The 23,555-nt window shown below is 41.8% G+C and overlaps 1 protein-coding gene across 9 annotated transcripts in view; it reads left to right on the forward strand.

Moving 5' to 3' along the window:
* The window catches only part of LOC138743093 (la-related protein 1-like), a 180,963-nt gene that overhangs the window by 63,961 nt on the left and 93,447 nt on the right, over positions 1-23,555 (forward strand). For 5 of the 9 annotated variants that reach the window (XM_069897907.1, XM_069897909.1, XM_069897911.1 and 2 more), the window contains one exon: positions 10,315-10,374. The exons of the other annotated variants lie outside the window; for them this stretch is intronic. In XM_069897907.1, coding sequence (XP_069754008.1) covers positions 10,315-10,374 — 60 coding nt within the window. The remainder of the gene's footprint in view (positions 1-10,314; positions 10,375-23,555) is intronic. 9 annotated transcript variants of the gene reach the window in all.

Consider the following 23,555-nt stretch of genomic DNA (forward strand, 5'->3'; position numbering starts at 1 on the left):
TGCTAACCAGAGAAGCACCCATTTATCCCACCTGTATCCTTGCAAATTGCTGTATCCCCAATTGCTGTATCTTACGGATGTCTTTAACGAACGCTTTCTGTAAATTCAAATTTTCAATATCCCCTCTATCCACTGTGCTCATTATATCTCCACTAAGTTTGTCAAACAGGACTTGCCCTTCCTGAAACAATGCTGCTTTTGCTGGATGGAACTTTTTCTATCCAAATGTGTCATTATTTCTTCCTCAATGATATCTTCAAGCATTTTCCTGACCATAGACATTAAGATAACTAGCCTATAGTTCCCTGCCTTTTGCCTGCATCCTTTTTTAAACAGTTATATGACATTTGCAGTCTTCCTCTGGATCTGCCAAGAGTCTAGAGAATTTTGGTAAAATATCATAAATGTCTATACTATAACTTTGACATTCCACAGGATTTATCTCCCCTTGGCCTATCTGCTAGCTCAGCACCAGCTCTTTAGTGAAAGCACTTGTACCAATAAGATCATGATCTGTCTTTTATCTCAGCACTTCCATTAATTTCCCCTAAATGTCAAATCTTTGTCTTGAATATTCTCAGCAACTGAGCCTGCATGTATTTTTAGGTGGAGAATTTAAAATATTCACTCTCTTTTCAATGAAGATTTTTTTTCATCTCACCCCTGTATGTTGACCCTTTAAGACTGTGATCTTGGTTTGAAATACCTCAGTTTCAGGAACTCCATCTACCTTGTCATGCTCTGTAAGAACTTGTATGTTTCATGGAAATCACCTCTCATTCTTTGGCAGTTGAGAGTACATGCTTATCCACATAACCACTTTTCATTTGACCAGTTCACCATCCTAGGAATTAGTCATTTCAAAGATAGTAATGGATGGAAATAAAATTGGTAAGGAACAAATGGGAGAAATGGAGAGACTACTTTGCATTCATTTTGTGTTCTTCGCAGGCTCAGCCAGGTTTTAATCGTCCTCCTCTAATTTCCCATGAAAAGCTGCCTTCTTGAACTATTGCCACTGATTAAGGTTCACCTGCCTAGTTCACAGAATAGCCTGAATATGCCTGATTGTCTGATCTTGGAAGTTAAGCTATTAGGAGCAAGACTGCAGGTAAGAAAGGAATAGGCCGCTCAAGGAGAAAGGAGAGGAGCCAGAGGAAATGAAAAAAGAGAAGAAGACTTTAATGAGTACTGTACTGAGCATCATCGTTCACAAAAGAGAAGGAAAAATATGAGATCAGGAGGTGTATGTAGATGTTCTAGGGCAGATCAATGTTAACTAGTGTTGAATGTCTTGATAAACATTAAGGCGGATGTCTTCAGGTCCTGATTGAATCTATCCCATTTCCTGAGGGAGGGAGGAGATTGCTGGACCCTTGAAAGAGACCTTTATATATTTTGCAATGGATGAGGTACAAGAACATTGGAGAATAGCCAATGTTGCTCCTTTGTGTAAGAAGTGCAATAAAAATAAAACATGGAAATTTTAGGTAAAGGTTCCATTATTGTCACGTAATACTACATTTAGAATGTAACAGGCATGAAATTCTTTATCTTTTGTGTACTGTAAAGCAGAGAGTTGCCACTTTGTCCAGCGCCCCTCACAGAAACCTACAGTACCTGGTGTTCCTAGACAGTCTCCCCTCCAAGTACTGACCACTTAGCCTACTTAGCTTCTGAGGTCAATCTCAGGCGTATTCAAGCTATTAGGCTTTTGAGAACTAGTGGCAATGGTTCAAGAAGACAGTTCACTTCCTTCTCAAGGGAAATTATAAATGGACGATTAAAAGCTGGCTGAGCCTGCAAAGAATACAAAATGAATGCATTCTCTTGTCCCTCCATTTTTCATATTTGCTCCTCATCAATTTTCTCCATGCCATTTTTTTACTGAAATGTTGACAGTATCTTACCGCTCCCTTGATCCACCAGTGCAATTGTTTCCACAGCCAATATCAAGATAAAGGACAAGGTTCCTTTTATTGTTGTGTAATAATACATAAAAATGTAATATGCCTGATATTCTTTAACTTTTGTCTGCCATGAGCAGACATGTCCCCCTAACAATAAAAGAACGGAAGCACAAGAGTGTCCCTTCAGAGAGATTTTGTGTCCAGGGATTCGCCTCCAGTGTTCTTGCAACTGCACAGACTCCTGTTCAATATTGCTATCCCTGTTCATTTTTAATCCTCTCCTCCTTTACCCTTGCCTTCTGAGCCCCAATGGTGCCTTACTATGGGTATGATGTCTTGATGTTTGTTCACGTTGGGCATGGATGGATCTGCTATATTGGAGAAAGTACTATAAAACTTACAACCTGATATGAATTTTATGTAGTTGTAGTCTCTTCATTATCAGGACAATGAGATCTAAGGATTTGAATTGTAGTCTGCCATGTCAGACGGTTGGTGATCATCAATACCTGCTGCACTTTGTTACAAAATGTTTGTCTATTCCTATGGTTAGTGTTTCAATAAAATCAGTTAAATCAGAAATAGATTAAAAGAATGGGAACTTGACTGAAACAAGATAGTGAGAGGTCTTGACAAGATCAATCTGGAATGAATATTTAATCTTGGAGATATATCAGAGATTCATCTAGATTGCCTGATTACAACACAGATAAGATGATTTTTTTTTTGTCCCTGAGTATTGAGTGTTCTCAAATGATGAAAGCATTTGAATATGTTTATGGTACATTCTTCTTTGGCTTGGCTTCGCGGACAAAGATTTATGGAGGGGGTAAAATGTCCACGTCAGCTGCAGGCTCGTTTGTGGCTGACAAGTCCGATGCGGGACAGGCAGACACGGTACATTAGATAATTAGCAAAGGGACAAGGCTATTGGGGGAAGATGCAATGTGGGCATAGCCTGGCAAAATCCATTTGCTTCCAGTGTTATGAGCCCAGAGGACCCCAAAACCCAGCAGTAATACATATTCACCAAGACAAATGGTTACTTAAACAAAAGTTGCTTTTAATTATCTTTAAACATGAAAACAGAATCACATTTTAACTTTCAGAAGCACTGGACAAGTCTCTATCAACTGGATCTTCCTCAGCTCTCATCATTTTCTTCGACAAAGACCTTGTAACAGCACATGCAGGATATATCTCACATTCCTCTTCAACTTCATCCTTACTAGGCCGATTTGTTAATCTCAAAACTGACCCAACTTTATCCTCTGCCAAATCATTCCCTAATAAAAATTGAGACACCCTGCATGGGTAACTTTGAAATTACTCCTACTACAACAGGTCCTTTAACTAATTCTGAATTCAGCACTATGTTGTGAAGAGATATTGGCTCTACCTCACCTCCAACACCTTTAATAAAAGTTGTTTTCCCTCTGTCAGTCTTCTGATCAAGAGTTAAAACATTTTCCAACCACAATGACTGAGCAGCCCCAGTATTTCTAAGAATTTTAAATGGAACCTGTGATTCTCCCTCCTTTACTGAAATCCAAGTCCTTTGACACAAAAGATTTGAAAACATCCATGACACCCTTACCAGGTTTGACACATCTGCTCTCCTTAAATTCAACTGTTTGAATACATGCTTCTAGTAAAACCTCCTTTTCTCATCTCTTTTTCAACACAAGACAATTTGTAATCACGTGACCAAGATTCTTACAAAAATGACATGCAAATCCAGAAATTCTGTCCTTTCCCACCTTACCTTCATCTTCTCTCTTAACATTCTTCCCAGACTTAATTTCAGGCTTACTAATCTGTTCCACATTTGCTCTCTGAAAATGCTTTGTATTGTATTTTTGTGAATTAGGGCAAATTCGTCCGCTAATCTAGCTGTTTGCAGCCACGTCCCCACATCTCTCATCAAGGTATAATTTAATCTCATTTGGAACACCTTTTAATTTCCTCAATTAATATCAATTCTCTCAATCTGTCAAAATCATTATTCATTCGTTTTGAGGTGCACCAACAGTCAAAATGTACAGATTTCTTCAGAGCAAAATCCATATAAGATTGATTCCATGTCTTCATCAAACTCCTAAATTTTTGTCTATATGCTTATGGAACCAACTCATAAACTTTCAATACTGCTTGTTTGACAGTATCATAATTTACCATTTGCTCTGTAGTCAAACTACAGTATGCCATTTGGACTTTTCCTTTCAATACACTTTGGAGCATAAGAGGCCATTTTTCTTTGGGCCATCTTGAGCTCTCAGCCACCTTTTCAAAAAGCTGAAAATATGTATCTCCCTCATCAAAAGGAGGAACTAGATTTATCTCTCTACTAGCCAAAAACCTCTCCCCAGGAGTTACAGCCTCAATTCTCTTACTTCTCTCCATCTCAATTTTTAACTTTGCTAATTGAAACCGTCTGTCCCTTTCAATCTTTTACTTACTTTGTTTTTCAACTTCCTCTGTCTCATACATCCTCCGTTTTTCAGCTTGGTCTGCCTCATATTGTCTCTGTTTCTAAGCCTCATGTTGTTGTCTCTGCAACTCCAAGTTCCGTTTCTCTCTTTCTTCTTCCACCCTCAATTTCTCCAATTCCATTTGCAATTCAACAGATCTATCCTCCGGAAAATTTTCCAAGTCTTTCTGAACAAATCTTCCCTCACCTATAGATTTCACTATAATCCTCTGTATTTGTACTTTCCTCATCCAATGCTTAACTTCAGTCAGTTTTAATGCCTTAGAAATAGTCATCAGTTCCTCTTTTCTCTTGCTCTTCAGTTCTGCAGGTGATGGTTGTGACAAAAATGTATCAACCTCCATTGCTGCTGTTTTTCCAGACACAAACTTTAAATTAACTTGAAAAAAAAAACCAAATTAACTAATAAATCACAAAAACTCCAATTTTCAATCTGAACGGACGAGCCCCAAAAATGTTACAAGTCCAGAGGACCACAAAACGCAGCAGCAATAGATATTCACCAAGACAAATGGTTACTTAAACAAAAGTTGCTTTTAATTATCTTTGCGCATGAAAACAGAATCACACTTTAACTTATCACTTTTGACTTAACAAACCAAACTTAACCCCCTTCTAATTCTAAGCACCCATGTATGCAATGTGTGGGTAACTTCAGAACAATTCTTTGGTTCACAGTCCAATCTCACTTCCCATTCCTCCAAGTTCACTGGTTGCAGGCAATTCTTATGCTATGCACAGAATTTAACATTTCTAAAGTTCACCAGGCTTTGGTGCTTGAAAGGTAAATGGTTGCCGCTCAGGAAGGTTCTTGTCGGTTTTCAGAGAGAGATTTGTTGTTTGCTGGACACCCACAACTGATTCTTTTTTAATCACCCACTTCAGTGTCTTGCTAAAGAACACTGCCCCCTCAGAGTTCTCCAGATGATGACCTCTTTCTTTCAGGTCACCACAGAGTTATTTCAAGTGAAACATTAGGCAGCCAGTCCTCTCCTCTTGCATGAACCACAAGGGCTTTGGCCAGGCTGAACCAGGCACTCGCAACCCGTCTTCCAGATGGGGTTTTCCACAAGCTTGCCAGCTTGTCCTGTTCCAGTCCCAGCTGTTGCTGCTGACTGTAAAACTGCAGAACTGAATTCTGTCTCTGTCTCTCTCATTCAGAAAACCTGTTTTACTCTCTCTGCTTGCAAAACCACAAGACTCTCTTAGAACAGAAAGTTCCACTCCAGACAGCCTGCGGCTCCAACTTCATTCATCTATTGCTTTTTTGTAAACAACAATCCATTATTGAAGTCTCTTGGACACTCTCCAAAGCTTTTGCAAAGGCTCTGGGGCCAACATGTCGAGCATAAGCAGACCTCCAGTATTTTAAAAAAGATCTGTTTTAAAGTGTTTGTATGTGATCTACACTAAAAAAACTTGCCACTATTTATCTCCCAAAACCATATCTATATACAATACAAACACAGCACAAGCACAATTTAGAAAGATTTGGAAGACAGCAAGTATAATAGTTATGCAAGAAGCCAGAGCAGTCAAATCTGATATTTGCCAAAGAAATGCAAAAATATGTAATAAGAAGGTTACTTTGGAAGTTTAGTTGTCGATATGCACAGCATGGAATCAGGCCATTCAGCCCACCATGTCCATGCTAACTAGTGGGCACCCTTTTCTATTAAGTGAATGCTGGAGGAACTCAGCCAGTCTCGCAGCATGCATAGGAGGTAAAAATATATTAGCAACCTTCTGCAAATTTCTCCGGCATTTATTGCATTTTTACTACTTCACACCATCTGCAGACTTGTGTGTTTTACCCACCAATATTAATCCTATTTTCGAGCACCCAAGTCTCTCCAATTCAAATACTTATCTAGATACTTAAATGCTATTGGCTTCTCTACATCCGCCACTCTCTCAGGCAGTACATTACAAAAACTCACCAATCACTGAGTGAGAAAGTTAACCCTCTGTGGCCCTCCAAATCTCCCTGACCCAAAATATCTGTTGTCTAGTTTTATCCACCACTAGTACAGGGAAAATATTTCCTGCCGTCTACCCTATGAAAACCCCTTGTAATTTTATACACATGAATCGTGTCCCCTCTTAACTTCCTCCACTCCTGCCCTATTATCTGAGAAAAGAATGTCAATAGATTAATACTGGCATGTTTGAAAATGTGATATAATTCACTCCATTAAAAAGAACAGAAAACCTGAATAATTTTGAAGATCAAGAAATTAGTATGATCTTAGGTTTAAGGTGGAGTCATCATATGGGCTGTATTGAGTATTCAAGAAGGTAAATAGTATCTGGACCTTGCAAGGAAATCTTTCTGCAATTGTGTGGGGCTTTGCTGAGATCATAACATTGTATATAGTTTTTATCTCTAAAGAGGGCTGGGTTGCAGACTCGGGAACAGCGGACCGGTGCAGAACACCAAAAACGGGGAGATCACCTCCTGTTCGGAAGGAGAAACGGAGGAGATTACCCTATAGGATGGTGACCATGGCAGCGGAACAGTGGCTGAGGGACCCACTCAGTCGGGGGAACTGTGCAGGCTGCTGGAGACTGACTCACGGGAATCAGGTATCAGAGCTGAGAAGGTGCTGAGGGCAAGAAGGGCTCCTGAAGAGTCGGGTGCTGAAGGCTTCTTGATCAAATCGGAGGTTTAGATCTAGAGCTCTGGTTCCCGATGGATCGAACAGGAACCTGCAGCTGCAGAGGCTGCAGGAGTGTGCTGGCAGTGAATCCACAGACACTCAGTGACTCTCTTTTGCTTCTCTTTCTCTCGTACTATTAGGGACCCTGGGTGACACGAATGACATCCTTTGCCTTGTGGCAAGCAGAAGGCAATTTTGTGCAATTACATAACAGTAAAGGAATTTTGAATCTTGAATTGCCATCCAAATCATTCCTATTGATGACAAACACTATTTGATCTAGTAGCATTACAGAGGGTTTTGTTCTCAGATTGGAGGCCTTTGACCAGAGGTATGCCACAGGGATCTGTGTTGAGTCCACTGGTGGTTGTCATCTATGTTAAAGACAATGAGAAAGTTGTTAACATGGGGGTGGGGGGGGGATCTTATTGAGGATTATAAAATCATGAGGGTAGTAGAGTTTAGAGAGCAGAGATATCAGGTGATGGGGGAAAGATTTAAAAATCATTTCAAGGTCACCTTCTTCACACACCGAGTAGTGGGTATATAGAATGAGCTACCAGAGAAACTGGAAGAAGCAGGGACAGGTTGTAATTTTGAAAAGACATTTGGACAAATACATGGACAAGAAACGTTTGGAAGGATATGGGCCAAATGTAGTCCAATGGAACTAGCTTGATCAACATGGACAAGTTAGGCCATAAGACCTTTTTCTGCACTGGATATCTTTTGAGTCTGTGACTTTCTTTGGACAATTTCTGAAACTGCAGACAAAATAACCGAATGAGGATTAACCATGATCTTATTGAATGGCAGAACAACTCAAGGAACCATTTGACATTTTTTTGCTACTCTTTTGTCCATGCCTGCAACATGTGCTGTTTCAGGGTCAAAATTAAATTCCTCTTCTTGTAAATCTCTCCTTGCCTCTTGCAGGATGAACTTCCGTAACCCAAGTGTGCTGACACCATATTTGCAGTTGATACAAAAATAGGCAGGTTGACACATTGAGAGGACACAAAGACCTAATAAAGGGATAAATATTGTGTAAATGAGAGGGCAAGATGTTAATAGAGGATGGAATGTCACCTGGTTTGGAGAAAGAAATTAAAGAAAATAGTTAAATGGACTGAATGCAAAAGAATATGGGCACCTTGGGCAACAGCAAGTACAGTAAGTAATCAGGAAAAGCAAATGGATGAAGGTTTACCAAGTTGATTTCTGGAATGAAAGGATTGCAGAAAAGTTGAGCAGGTTGTGCCAATGTTCATTGTGTGCTGGATGAATAAGAGATTATCTTATTGAATTTATTAATTTTATATTCCTTTAGTTCACTACTTTCAGCTTGTCATGGAAAACTCTCTCCATCTTTCTTCCTACATCCCATTTATTTTTCTCTTTAACACTTGTCATTCTTTTTACTAGCGAGGTTTTCCATGTCTCTGTATGGCAGCTTGCCTTGGTAAAGCAATATTAATTTCTTTGCCTTTAGAAGCATTATTTAAAAGCAACTTTCTGTTGAGTGAGAAGAATCCACCCATCTGTGGACTCCTGTGGAGTTCAGGCTCAGACATGTAGCATGAAGGGTAGGTGTTTCTCTAGTAAATATACTTGGACATTTGTCAATGTACAGTTAACTCCTCCACTGGACCAGTCCTTTCCCTGGCAATCAATGTGGGCAAATTAAAGTGGATTATTTCAAAAACTGGAAGGCAGCTACTTAAGCTCTTAAATTCCTTTATGCACAGAGGGAACTTGGCTGAAGAATTGGCTGTGCGATGTACAGTGCAGAGCCGTCTCGTGCCGTGATGTTGTCGCTGACCAAATCTGAGTGTCAAGGCAAGGAATTTATGCATTTTAACCACAAAATGTGAACTTAGGTTTTTGGGAAGGTTGTCCAAAAGGACATAATGTTTGCACTCCTAGTTTTACATCTCTACCTGCTGATGCTGGTACTTGAAGTTGCCTAGTTACCAAGTGTAATGAATTCAGGCTACAGCTTCTCACAGCTCTCCTGTTGGAAAGCTAAATTTATCCATTACTGCTTTAACAAGCCATTCTGCTTATATATTAAATTATATTGTTTACTATCTTCTGCCTCACTAACTTATCATCACTGAATTCCTGTGGAGCTAAAATAAACCCTGTAGTTTTCAAGTTGCTAGATACACTGGGCAGTTGTATCATTTGCATTTTACAGTTAGCTTGGGTGGTTTGATTCAGGTTACTTTGGGTGGGCTGTTGAGGTAGGGTGCTTGGCCTGCTCGTGAGACTAGTTTGTTGTTCACCTTCACACTCTTGCTTTATATTTGCAAAGAGTTTTAATTTCCCCGTTGATGGATTTGAAGATGTTTAAACTATTGTGAATGATTGACTTGTTCACCAGTTTATAAGTTGAAGGGATAAGTTATTGAATTGCATATTGAGGTTCCACACATTTATTCCCTCTGCAAGTTGATTTGTGTACCTTGGTATCACAATCATTTTATCTTCTCAGAGCAACTTGCAGCCATCTCAAAGTCATTTTGGGTTGTGAGTGCAGAAACCTTGATCTAGTTCGTGAAGGTTTTGGAATAGGTTGGGGACAAAGGGACATGTGTGGGTGTATGTGAGAAACTTTCTGCGGTTGATAAGATGCCTGTGATGGGGTTGTGGGTGATTAGGTTCCCAGGATTGGATGGTAGATTGGGGGTTGTAATACATAGCCTACTACATGGTCAAGGATGCAGATTTGGGCCTTGAGGCAAGAGGTGGAGAGTGGTCTCAGACAGGCCTGAAATTATTATGGCTTTCTTAAGAGGGCCCTGAGAGAGTGAGTCAAGAGTATGACCCTCTGAGGGTGCTGTTGCGAGACAGAGAATTCCTTGTCCACCTTTTGGTCAGGGGTTGGAGACTGGGAAGAAGTGCAAGAAGCATTGATGCTCGTGGTGATCCTAGTCCTTCCTGGCCTGGTGTTGGATTCAAGAGCTCCTGTGCTGTACATTGATTCTGTAAAGCATTTACAGAAGTTTCAGTGTGAAGTACTGTCTGGTAACTCAATAGTTCTTGTGCTTTGTGACAATACATCTCAGGTCAGGTTGACTTTGTCCTGATGCTTACCCAAATCCAAACAAGTTTAGGATTTCTTCAGGGGGGTTCTGCAAAATGTTTAATTTGATAGTTAACTTAGCAAAATTTATAGGCCAGTTTTATTTGTTGTAGAAATTAACTTACTCTCTTTGCAAAATTTGATGCAGAGTGTTTTCTGTTGCAGGTTAGCGATTTTGGTGACACCACAAACTGGCCCACACCAGGTGAAATCGTCAATAATAAGGTATTGCTGTCAGTGTTTGTCCATTAACTGGTGAATAATTAGACATGAATGTGAAGAATGGAGGCAAAGGACCAAAGGAGGTGTTTCAGTGCTACACAACATGACTCGAATTATGTAATTGGATCGAAAGCAGGAGGAATTCTGCAGCAAGGTATAATGATGGTGAAGTCAAAAATGGGGGCTTGTGAGACGGGAAAAAAATTCCATTATTGTCGAGGAGGATAAAATGAGAGCAGCAGGAAGATGCGTTCATAGTCTCCAAGTTTACACTATTTATTTGAAACAGTAAATTATTACACATAAAAGGTCATGAGACTGAGGCAGGAATAAGGTGTTGAGAGAAGAATGAACAAACAAGATCTTGCCAAGTTTGTAGCTTTGACCAGTTGATTGTGCTGGGATTCTTGGGGATCAGTGCCCGGGGCACAAGTATTTGTAATTTATACAATTGACGATATATAATAAGCAAATTAAATGAGCAAAAAAGATGGCAGATGAAATAGAATGAGAAATATGTGGTTATACACTTTGTCAAGAGTAACAAAAAAAAAAGAGGTATATTAAAACCATAGAAGATTACAGCACAGAAGACAGGCCTTTCGGCCCTTCTTGTCTGTACCAATGATTCAGTTTAGACCCACCCACTGACCTGCACCCAGTCCATATCCCTCCATACCCCTCCCATCCATGTACCTGTCCAAATTTTTCTTAAATGTTAAAATTGAGCCCACATTCACCGCTTCAGCTGGCAGCTCACTCCATACTAACACCACTCTCTATGTGAAGAAATTCCCTGTAAAATTCTCTCCTTTCACCCTAAACTCATGTCCTCTGGTTTGTATCTCACCTACCCTCAGTAAAAAAAAAGCCTATCTATATTTATTCTGTCCATCCCCCTCATAATTTTGTATACTACTATCAAATCTCCCCTCATTCTTTTATGTTCTTTTTTTTAAAATTTTTTATTTTTCACACTATAAATCACGTTAGCCATGATATACACTTTTTCTTTTTCACACATATACAGTGACTTTTTCTCCCCCCCCCCCCACCTCCCTCCTCCCAAGCCACCCCCCCACCCCCCCCTCTCATCCATTTTAGGTATACAATCTAGGTTGCATTAAGCCAGTCAGACAATGTTGTCATTCAACAAAAATACACCAGAAATTCTACTGAGTCCATTCTTTTCTTCTCTTCTCCTTCCATCAACTTAGGTAATGTTTGTTCCCGGTAGGTTTTCGCTATTGTATTTAATGTAAGGCTCTCATACTTGTTCGAATATTTCAATATTATTTCTTAAACTATATGTTATTTTTTCTAATGGAATACATTTATTCATTTCTATATACCATTGTTGTATTTTCAAATTATCTTCCAATTTCCAGGTTGACATAATACATTTTTTTGCTACGGCTAGGGCTATCTTAACAAATCTTTTTTGTGCATCCTCCAAGTCAATTCCAAATTCTTTATTTTTTATGTTACTTAGGAGAAAGATCTCTGGATTCTTTGGTATATTGTTTTCTGTTATTTTATTTAATATCTGATTGAGATCATCCCAAAATTTTTCTACTCTCTCACATGTCCAGATTGCATGAATTGTTGTTCATTCTTTTATGTTCCAAGGAATAAAGTCCTAACCTGTTTGACGTTTCCCTATAACTCAGTTCCTGAAGTCCCAGCAACATACTATTAAATCTTCTCTGCACATTCTTTACTATAGTTTGGTGACCAAACCACACACAATGCACCAAATGTGGTCTCACTATTGTCTTGCACCTTAATACATAGGTGCAGTCATAAGCCATTCAGACATCGTGTCTACCCCACCACCCAATTATGAGGTGATCCATTTCCCCACTCAGACCCACTGCCCCAGTCTTCTCCACATCTCCCTTAAATACACCCAATGACCTGGTCTCCACAACTGACTATGGCAGCAAATTCCACAGATTCACCACCCTCTGACTAAAGACATTCTTCCGCTTCTCTTTCTAAGTGGTTGCCCTTCAATCTTGAAGTTCTGCTCTCTTGTCCTGGACTCTCCAGCCATGGGAACCAACTTTTTTGCAACTTTAAGGGTGACATGATAGTGTAGTGGTTAGCACAGCACCAGTGACCAGCGCTCGAATCCAACGTTGTCTGTAAGGATTTCGTACATTTTCCCCTGTTTGAATGGGATTCCTCTTGGCGCTCCAGTCTCTTCCTACTTTTAAAAAAAATGCCAGGGGTGTAGTTCAGTTGGGTGTAATTGGGTGTCACGGGCTCCTGGGCTGAAAGGGCCTGTTACCATGCCTTTCAACATTCAAAATATTTCAATTCCCCTCATTCTCATAAATTCCAACGAGTACAGGCTAAGAACCGTCAAAAGCTCCTCGTACGATAACTCTTTCATTTCTGAAATATTCTTGTGACTCTCCTCTGAACTTCTTTTAATGTCATCTGTTCTTAAATGAGGAACCCAAAACTGCTCACAATACTCCCAAGTGAGGTCTCACCTTCCAACTCTTATACTCATTCCTTTGATTTATGAAGTCCAATGTGGCAAAATCTATCTTTACAACCCTATCTGTGATGCTACTTTCAGGGATTTATGTATCTGTATTCCCAGATCCTTCAGTTTTACTGCACTCCTGTGGTTGACTGTGTATGTTGTACCTTGGCAACACCTCACACACTTGTCTGTTGTATTATTAAATTGTTTGTTATTTAATAATGTTCAGAGAGCTGTGTTGCTTGTTTTGTAACTATAAAGTTGATATTATAGTACAGTGTAATTAAAGCAGGTTTTACAGTAGCTATACAGACTATTAATGTGATGCCACCCACTGTACAGCACACAGTTAGATCTTATTTAATGAAGGATGTATTTGGTGTGGATGCAACAAGAGGCCAAGAGCCACATAGCATGGATCAGGTCCTTTGGCCCATCTTGTCTATGCCAACCGTTGGTATTCTAGACTGGTCCCATTTGGCCCATATTCATCGAAACCCTTCCTAGCCACATCTTGTGAATGTCAAAAACTTGTACGTTTCTATGGCTTCAACTGGTAGCTTGTTATCTTTCTATCACCTTAAACCCATGTCCTCCAGTTCTAAAGTCATCTACCCTGGCAAAGTAACTGAGCTTTCCTTTATCCATGCCCTTATTTATTCATCTCTAAAATATCATCCCTTACCAATTTTGGTGTCACTTGCAAATTTACTAATCATGTAAACCACGTCCATTATATAGATAACTAAACACAAAAGGACTAGCAGTGATCTTTGCAGTTTGCCACTAGTCTCTGCACTCCATTGAGAGTTTAAACTCTGCCCTGGCACATCAATCTCAATGCCACTTTCCACAGGCCTGTGTCAATCCTTAAACTAATCCCATTGTCTCTCTCCCATCCCACAGTTTTTTAACAATTCCCAAATACTGCCACACTCTTTCTCAGCAGCTCTATAATAATAAAAGCACAAAATGCTGGAGAAACTTAGCGAATCAAACAGTGTCCTTTATGTCTTCTTTTTCTTCTTTGGCTTGGCTTCACGGACGAAGATTTATGGAGGGGTATGTCCATGTCTGCTGCAGGCTCGTTGGTGACTGACAAGTCCAATGCGGGACAGGCAGGCATGGTTGCAGCGGTTGCAAGGGAAAATTGGTTGGATGGGGTTGGGTGTTGGGTTTTTCCTCCTTTGTCATTTGTCAGTGAGGTGGGCTCTGCGGTCTTCTTCAAAGGAGGTTGCTGCCCGCCGAACTGTGAGGCGCCAAGATGCACGATTTGAGGCGATATCAGCCCACTGGCAGTGGTCAATGTGGCAGGCACCAAGAGATTTCTTTAAACAGTCTTTATACCTTTATGTACCTTGTACATAATTGTACCTTGGCTGTGTCCTTTATGTAGCAAAGGTAAAAATACATAACTAATGTTTCTGGTTTGAGCCATTCATCAAGGTATGAAAGAGTGTCGGTGGACATCCAAACAAAAGGATGGGGAGGGGATGGCAAAGGCAGGAGATGATAGGCAGAGAAGAGAGGGAGGGGACAGCACCGATTGGGGGAGGAGGGATGGCAGGTGGGCGAAGGGGAAAGGGAGGGGAGAACTGGAGAAACTGGAAAGGGGAGGGGAAAGAAAAGGTGAGCTGGTTAGCAGAAAGCAGAGAAGTTGATGTTAATGTCATCTGGCAGGAGAGAGTCCTGATGGAAAATAATCTGCAGGTGGTCAGGCTGGTACAGTACACAAGGCCATGGACAGACATGGGAGTGTGACTCAGAATTGAAATGGTTGGCTACTGGGAGATCTTTGTTGTGGCAGAGGTGCCAAGCGAAGCCATCTCCCAATTTGCAACCAGACTCTCTGATGTAGAGAATGCTACCAAGGAAGCATTGGATGCAGTTAATCAGTCCTGTGAACATATGAGTGAGGTGTTGCTGTTTGGGGCCTTGGACCAAGGTGAGGAAGGAGGTGTGCGCGCAACTGTTGCACCTCCTGCAGCCACAGGGGAAGGTGAGGGGGGGGGCATTAGGTGAGTTGGATGAATGCACGAGGGAATCACGGGAGAGTGTGGTCCCTACAGAAAGCAAGGGGGGAGGAGAGGAGAAGGAAAAATGTGTCTGTAGTAAGTGCTGGAAATTCTGGTGGATAATATGTTGAAGGCAGAGTCTGGTGGGGTGGTAGGTGAGGATAAGAGGGATTCTATGTTGTGTCTGGGGGGCAGAGGGTGAAATGGAGGAGATGCAGGTGAGGGCTGAGTGGTGGAGGGGAAACCACGTTTGTGGAAGAAGGCAGACATTTCTGAAGATCTGGACTGGAAGACCTCATCTGGGGAACAGTTGTGGTGGAGATGGTGAAATTGAAAGAAAGGGATGGAATCCTTTCAGGGGACATGGAGTGATGAAGTGTAATCAAGGTAGTTGTGGGAGTTGGAAGGTTTTGTAATATATTTCGGCAGAAAGCTTGTTTCCAGAGATGGAGACAGAGAGATCCAGGAAAAGGGGAGTGTTGTCAGAGATGGAGCAGGTGAGTTTGAGATCAGGATGGGAGTTGGCCGTGAAGTGGATGAAGTTGACAAACTCATCGCTGGTGCATGAGGCAGCCCGGATATAGTCATCGATATACTGGAGGAAGAGGTTAGGGTCTTGCCTGTGTCGGCTTGTAGCATGGATTGCTCCACAAAGCCCACAAACAGGAAGGCATAGCTGGGTCCCATGTGGATATCCATAGCTATTCCTTTAATTTGGAGGAAGAGGTACAAGTTAAAAGAGAAGTTATTTAAAGTGGGGTCAAGGCGGAGGAGGGTAGTGGTAGAGGGTGACTGGCCGGGTCTTTGGTCTAGAAAGAAGCGAAGTACTTTAAGACCTTCTGTGTGGGGGATGGAGGTATAAAGGTATTGGACATCCATCGTGAAGATGAGTCAATTCAGTTCGGGGAATCTGAAGCCATTGACAAGATGGAGGGCATATGAGGTGTCACAGATATAGGTGGGAAGGGATTGGACCAGGGGAGAAAAGATAGTCAAGGTAAGATTAATAAACTAGTTCAGTGGGGCAAGCAGGCAGAAACAATGGGTCTACCTGGATGGTTGAGTTTGTGTATCTTGGGTAGAAGGTAGAAACAAGTGTTACGAGCCGAGAGGACCCCAAAATGCAGCAGCAATAGATATTCACCAAGACAAATGATTACTTAAATAAAAGTTGCTTTTAATAATCTTTAAACATGGAAATAGAATCAAACTTTAACTTATCACTATTAACTTGCTTAACCTAACTTAACCCTCTTCTAATTCTAAGCTCACATATATGTAATGTATGTGTAAGTTCAGAAAAGTTCTTTGGTTCACAGTCCAATCTCACTTCTCATTCCGCCAAGTTCATTGGTTGCAGGCAATTCTTATATAGTGCATAGAATTTAGCATTTATAAAGGCCTTCTTCAAGGTATGAAAGAGTGTCGGCGGGCAACTTAAGAAAAGAATTGGGGAGAAATATTGGCTTTGGTGCTTGAAAGGTAAATGGTTACCGCTCAGGAAGGTTCTTGTCGGTTTTCAGAGAGAGATTTGTTGTTCCAGGACATCCACAACTAATGTACTTCCATCAGGCATTCCAGTATCTTGCTGACTAAACTTGCCCCTTCAGGGTTCTCCAGATGATGACCTCTTTCTTTCAGGTCATCACAGAGTTCCTTTTTGTTTCACTTATTCCAAGTGATACATTAGACAGCTAGTCCTCTCCTCTTGCATGAACCACAAGGGCTTTGACCAGGTTGTCTTACAAAATAGACTTTCCATAAGTTTGCCAGCTTGTCCTGTTCCAGTCCCAGCTGGTTCTGCTGGCTGTAACATTGTACAAGTGATCCCTCTCTCTGACACAGAGAGAAAAGCCTATTTGAATCTCTCTGCTTGCAAAACCACATGATCCTCTTAGAACAACAAGTTCTCTTCCAGAAATCTGCAGGTACAGCAAGATCTTTCATCTGTTGCCTTTTGTAAAAAAAATCCATTAGTGAAGTCTCTTGAGCAGTCTTCAAAGCCGTTGCAAAATCACTGAGGTTCCGATATGTCTAGCATTAGCAGAGCTCCATTATTTCAAATAAGATCTGTTTTAAAATGTTTGTATGTGACCTACTCTAACAAACCTTTCCCAATTTATCTCCCAAAAACATATTTATATACTCTATCACACAAGCTACAAGGGAATGGGAGACAATGAGGTTGGCAGCTGTGGGAGGGAGGTGGCCAGGCGTGATGAGGTTGGAGATGGTGTTGGAGATAGTGGCTTGATGATCTGTGGTGAGGTCCTATGAGAGAGATAGATAGGAGAAGGTGTTAGAGAGTTGTCGACTGGCCTCGACAAGATAGAGGTCAGTGCGCCAGACCACAACAGCACCACCCTTGTCTGCAGGTTTGATGGTAAAGTTGGGATTGTTGTGGATGGCAGAGTGTTCAGAGGAGGTGAGATTAGAAAATGTGGGGTGGGGTGGTGGTGAAGTTGAATCCATTGATGTCTTGGTGGCAATTGGAGCTGATAGTGGGCCGGGATGGGGTGTACAGGAGGAGGAAGAAGGCATGAAGCGGGAGAAAGGGTTTTGAGTGGGGGGTGGGTGGGTAGAGGGTCACTGTCATGGAAATAAGCCCAGAGGCAAAGGCAATGGAAGAAGAATTCGGCATTAAAGTGTGGGTGGTGTCGCTACTGCCCCCCCTCTCCCTTCTCCACCTATCATCTCCTGCCTTTGCCACCCTCCCTCCCCCTTTTTTCTCCCCAATTCTTTTCTTAAGTTGCCCGCCGACACTCTTTCATACCTTGAAGAAGGCCTCAAGTCTGAAACTTTGGTTATGCATTTTTACCTTTGTTACTTAAAGGACCCTGTTTAACAAGCTGAGTTTCTCTAGCATTTTGTGTTTTTACTTTACATATTTTCCGAAGGTCATTCCACTCAGCCACCACTCTTTGAATGAAGAAGCTCCCTTTCGTTATTTCTAAACTTTTCCCCCCTAACACTTAACTTATGACCCCTCGTTCCAATCTCACCTACCCTCAAGAGGAAGAATCTATTCACATCTATCTACCCCCCTCATAATTTTAAATACCTCTATCAAATCCCCTTCAATCTTCTACGCTCCAATAAATAAAGACCCAGTTGACTCAATCTTTCTTTTTATTCTAGATAATGTAATCCAGGCAACATTTTAGTAAATCTTCTCTGCACCCTCTCTATCTTATTGATATCTTTCCTGTAATTTGGGGATGAGAACTGCACACAATATTCCAAATTTGGCCTCACCAAAGCCTTGAACAGTCTCAACATCACCTCCCAGCTACTATATTCTATGCTTTGATAAAGGCCAGCATACCAATAGCTTTCTTTATCACTCTATCCACATGAGAATGATGGACTGTTATTCCAAGATCTCTCTGTTCCTCTGCATCCTTAACGCCCTCCCCTTCACTGCATATGTCCTGTTTTGATTATTCTTCCCAAAATGAAGCACCTCACACTTATCTACATTAAACTCCATCTGCCATCTTTCATCTCACTCTTCTAAGCAGTCCAAATACTTCTGCAGTCCCTGAGAACCATCTTCACTATCCACAACTCCCCCTATTTTTGTATCGTACGCATATTTACTAACCCAATTTACCACTACATCATCCAAATCATTAATGTAAATGACAAATAACAAGGGACCCAACACCGATCCCTGAGGCACACCGCTCGTCACCGGCCTCCATCCTGACAGACAGTTATCCACCTTGACTCTTTGGCATCTATCTTCTAGCCACCGTTGAACCCATCTGACTATCTTAACATTAATACCTAGTGTTTGAAGCTTCTTTATTATAGACTACATCTACTACTCTACCCTCATCAAATCCTAGTCACCAGCTCAAAAAATTCAACAAGATTTGTCAACGTGACCTTCCCCATACAAACCCATGTTGCCCCTCTAGATATTTACACATATTATCTCTAAGAATACTTTCCATTAGTTTACCGACCACCGGCGTCAAACTTACTGACCTATAATTGCTGGGCCTACACCTGGAATCCTTTTTAAACAGAGGAACCACGTTGCGACACGCCAATCCTGTGGCACCATGCCCCCCTCTAGTGACTGTTGAAAAATCACTGTCAGAGCCTCTGCTATTTCCTCCCTGACTTCCCTTAAGGTCCTGGGGAAAATCCCGTCGGGTCCCGGAGACATCCACCTTTATATGCCTCAAAAGTTCCAATGCCCCCTCTTTCCTAATCCCTAGGTTTTCCATAATCACCCCTTTTGTTTCTCTTATCTTACACGATTCCATATCCTTTTCCCTAATGAATACCAAAGAGAAGAACTCATTCAATAACTCCCCCATCTCATACGGCTTCGCTCACATTTGTCCGCTCTGATTCTTTAAGGGACCAATTTTATCTTTCACTCTCCTTTTGCACGAATCATGAATATGAAGGGATAGAGGGGTATTCAGGCTGCAGAGTTTTAGTTTAATTTGGGCATTATGTTTGGCATACACTTGTTAACCTGAGGCTGGCATGCCCTGTACTGCACTATTCTATGTAGTAGCCCATCAAACTGTTGATTGCAGCATTTTATAGGTTTTTTGTTATCATTATCTTTTCCTTCTCGTGTTTGTGCAGTGCCCGTTGTCTCCACTAGATGTCAGTTTATACATGGTTGGCAATGAGCTGGGCGTGGAGCTTCCAGCAACCTCTGGCCTGGTGCATGGTGAGAGCTCCTAGTTAGGCAGAGGTTTTATTTTAAAGATTTATGAAGCTTTTGAAAGTATATGTTTCAATGCTGGCAGGTACCAGGTAATGAAAGAGTTCAGTTTTTGAAAACTGTTCAGAACTGCATTTTCTGTGTTGAAGTAAACGACAGTTCGTGAGGAGATCACAGGAACAGATGTGATGAGAGAGTGAGCAGGCAAGGGGAAGAGTATCCATCAGCCATTCACAGTGATTCTGTTTTGATCCACCGGGCCTCAGAATGTTACATGTCTTGGGTCGGGAGAGGAAGTAAGTGGAAATGTCCTGCTCCCACCTGACCAGCCACGATCTGCACATAAGCCGTGATCCCCACACAGACTCCCTGACATGCCAAGATCACACAGACAAAGCCCCAGCGAGACCGGCCGTGATCCCTGCACAGACTCCCGACACTAACTGTAATCCCCACACAGAGCCCCCCCCCCCAACATCCGGCCATGAACCCACACAGATGCCTCAATATCCAGCCCTCATTTCCACACAGAACCCCCCCCCAACACCTGGTCCTCATCCCCACACAGACCCCCCAATACTAGCTGTGATTCCCATACAGACCCTCTGACACCAGCTGTGATCCCAATACAACCCCCCCCCCCCCCAACATCCAACCCTCATCCCCACACAGACCTCCAACATCTGGGTCCAGGTCCCCACAGAACCCCTCCAACGTTGGCCCCGATCCCCACATAGACCCCACACATCTGCCCATATAACCATTTACAGCACAGACACAGACCAGTTTGGCCCTACTAGTCTGTGCCAAACTTCATCTCCCATCTAGTCTCACTGACCTGCATTTGGCCCATAACCCTCCACACCTCTCCTGTCCATATACCTATCGAACCTATCTTTAAATATTAACATCGATCTTACATCTACCACCACTGCCAGAAGTTCATTCCATACCCTTACCATTCTCTGCGTGAAGAAATTTCCCCCTTATGTTTCCCTTAAACCTTTCCCCTTTTATTCTCAATCCATGCCCTCTTGTTTGCATCTCCCCCACTCTCAGTAGAAAAAGCCTATCCACATTGACTTTTATCCATCCCCCTTATAATTTTGAATATCTCTATCAAATCACCCCTCAACCTTCTACACTCCAGAGAATAAAGCCCCAGCCTGCTCAACCTTTACCTGTAACTCAAACCCTGAAACCCCAGCAACATTCTTGTAATTCTCCTCTGCACTCTCAATACTGTTTATATCCTTCCTGTAATTCGACGACCAAAACTAATTCCCACACAACACACAGGACTCGCAATAGTGGGCACAGTAGCTCAAGCCTCATATTCCTGCTGACATTTTCACCTGCGCCTCGGCTGCGTGGTCAATCTCTGACCATTCTGACTAATTTAAAATTCTCCTTCTCGATCCAGCCTTGAGACTTAGCATTTCAAAAAAACTGGAAAATTCTTCCTCACTGAGCCATGGTTGCAGAACCTTTGAGTCTTTTTCAAGGTGGGGAAGGTTTAAGAAAATATTGGACATGGATATTACAATAGGATGTGTTTAGAAGGATATGGGCCAAACATAGGCAAGTGGGACATATTGGCCACGGACAAGTTGGGTCTGAAGAGCCTGTTTCCATGCTGTATGACTCTTTAACAGAAGGATAACTAGGGTGACAGTAGGACTGATTAGGGACAAAGGGGGAAATTTGTGCCTGGAGACAGAAGAGGTAAACAAATACTTTGCTTCAGTGTTCACTAGTGAAAGGGACCTTGGTGAATGTGAGGTCAATGTAGAACAAGCTAATTTGCTGGAGCATGTTGAGGTTAAAAAGGAGAAAGTGCTAAATCTTTTGATGAATATTTGGATAGATAATCCCCTGGGACTGGACGTGATATACCCCAGGTTACTACAAGAGGTGAGGGAAAAGATTGCTGGGCGTTAGCCATGATCTTTGTGTCCTCATTGGCTACAGGAGAAGTACCTGAGGATTGGAGAATAGCAAATTTAGTTCCCTTGTTTACAAAATCTAAAAGGGGGCTTCCTGGGAATTATAGAGCAGTGAGTCTTATGTCAGTGGTGGACAAATTATTGGAGAGGATTCTTAGGGACAGGATTAACAAGGATTTAGAGAAGCATAGTCTTCCTAGGGATATTCAGCATGGCTTTGAAATGAGCAGATTGTGCCTCATGAACCTATTTGAGCTTTTTTGAGGGGGTGATAAAAGGTCGGGTGGTAGATGGGGTGTATTACGTGCTCCCAGTTCAATTTCATTTGAGTGGGACTGTCACCTTTAAAGAATAAATCAAGCTGCAAGCTTTGGAGACTGACTGTAGGCTGACAGGCTGGGAACAGCGTATACTCAAATTTGCTACTTCTGAAGAGAGAGGAAGGCTCTGGAACACAAGTGCAGAGACCATTAAAGAAACCGTATACTGATTGATGAGGGGCCATTTTTAAGGCAGCAGCACTTGAAGTATTTCTTTGAAGTAATACTGTGCTGCAGTGGCCTCGTGTGGTAATGAACAATTCGTCTTATTTCTCCTTGTAAGGCGGATGAGTGTGCCCCACTGTGGCCAAAGGAAAGGTCACTTTTGAAGGGTACCACACCATGACCAGAAAGGAAAGTTACATCTTGGCTTACCCAGAAAAGGGTTCTGGAACCTTTGTGAAAGCCACTCGCTTTGTTTCCCCTAGAAAAGGAAAAGGGGAGTTTTGATTACCACTCGTCTGAAAGGACATTTCGCTGGAAGCAACTCAAATTTTAAATATAACACAGACCTTGCCAATTTCCTTTGCTGCTGTCTGAGTACATAACAAATGTATATGGATTTCATTAAAACAACTGACAAGGTGCCCATGGTAGGCTCATTCAGAAAGTCATGAGGTATAGGATTCATGAAACTTCGGCGGGGTGATTCAGAATTGGCTTGCCTGCAGAAAGCAGAGAGTAGTAGTGGATAGAATGTATTCTGACTGTGGGTCAGTGACTAGGTGATGTTCTGCATGGATCTGTTTGGGGCTCCTGGTCTTCGAGATGGTTATAAATGGCTTGGATGAAGAAGTGGAATGGTGGGTTAGTAATTTAGCAAATAGTATGAAGGTTGGAGGTGTTGTGGGCCGGGTGCAGGTCACTAGGATTAGGTGGGAGAAGATGTTAGGCATGGACTCGAAGGGCCAAAATGGCCTGTTTCTGTACTGTAATTGTTAAATAGTTATATGGATTGCGTAGGTTTCAAGAAGATAGTGACAGGATGCAGATTTCGCAGAGAAGTGACAGATGGAGTTCAATCTGGAAAAATGTGAAGTGATGCACTTTGGATTGACGAAAAAAGGCTGTGTATGTTGTCTATATGGAATTTAGTAAAACTTTTGACAAGGTTCTGCATAAGAGGTTAGTTAGGAAGATTTAGGCATTAGGTATTAATGTTCAAGTAGTGAAATGGATTCAACAATTGTTGGAGGGAGATGCCAGAGAGTAGTGGTGGAAAATTGTTATGGAAGGTTGACCTGAAAACTGAGTTCCTGGTTATCAGGATTTTTAACAGTGGGGAGGGAAAGAAGCATCTTGAGATCCAAGTTCATACATCCTTCAAGATTGCTGCATATGTGGAAGGGTTCATGTGATGGAGTAGTGGCTGGCCAGGGAAAACCAGCCCTTCTCAGAGAAATTTTTTTAAAAAGATCGAAAAACAAGGCAGAAAAGATAAACACTGAAATAAGATAAAAAACAACAAGAAGAATTTAAAGATGGCACCAAACAAAAGTTAACAGTATCAACTAAAGAAGAATTTTAAAAATAACCTGAAAAAAAATGAAGAAGGCCTTACCAATATCCGAGAGCAGGGGACTGATTCTCCCCAAGAAAATGACCTGACCAACGAAGTTGGTGAGTGGGCAACTGAGCGGTGATGTCCCCCAGAGCACTCTCGATCAGTGGGTGACAAAATCCAAAAAAGAAACCCCAATGCGCATGCACGAT

This window comes from Narcine bancroftii, chromosome 9, assembly GCF_036971445.1.
Source record: "Narcine bancroftii isolate sNarBan1 chromosome 9, sNarBan1.hap1, whole genome shotgun sequence".
NCBI lineage: Eukaryota > Metazoa > Chordata > Chondrichthyes > Torpediniformes > Narcinidae > Narcine > Narcine bancroftii.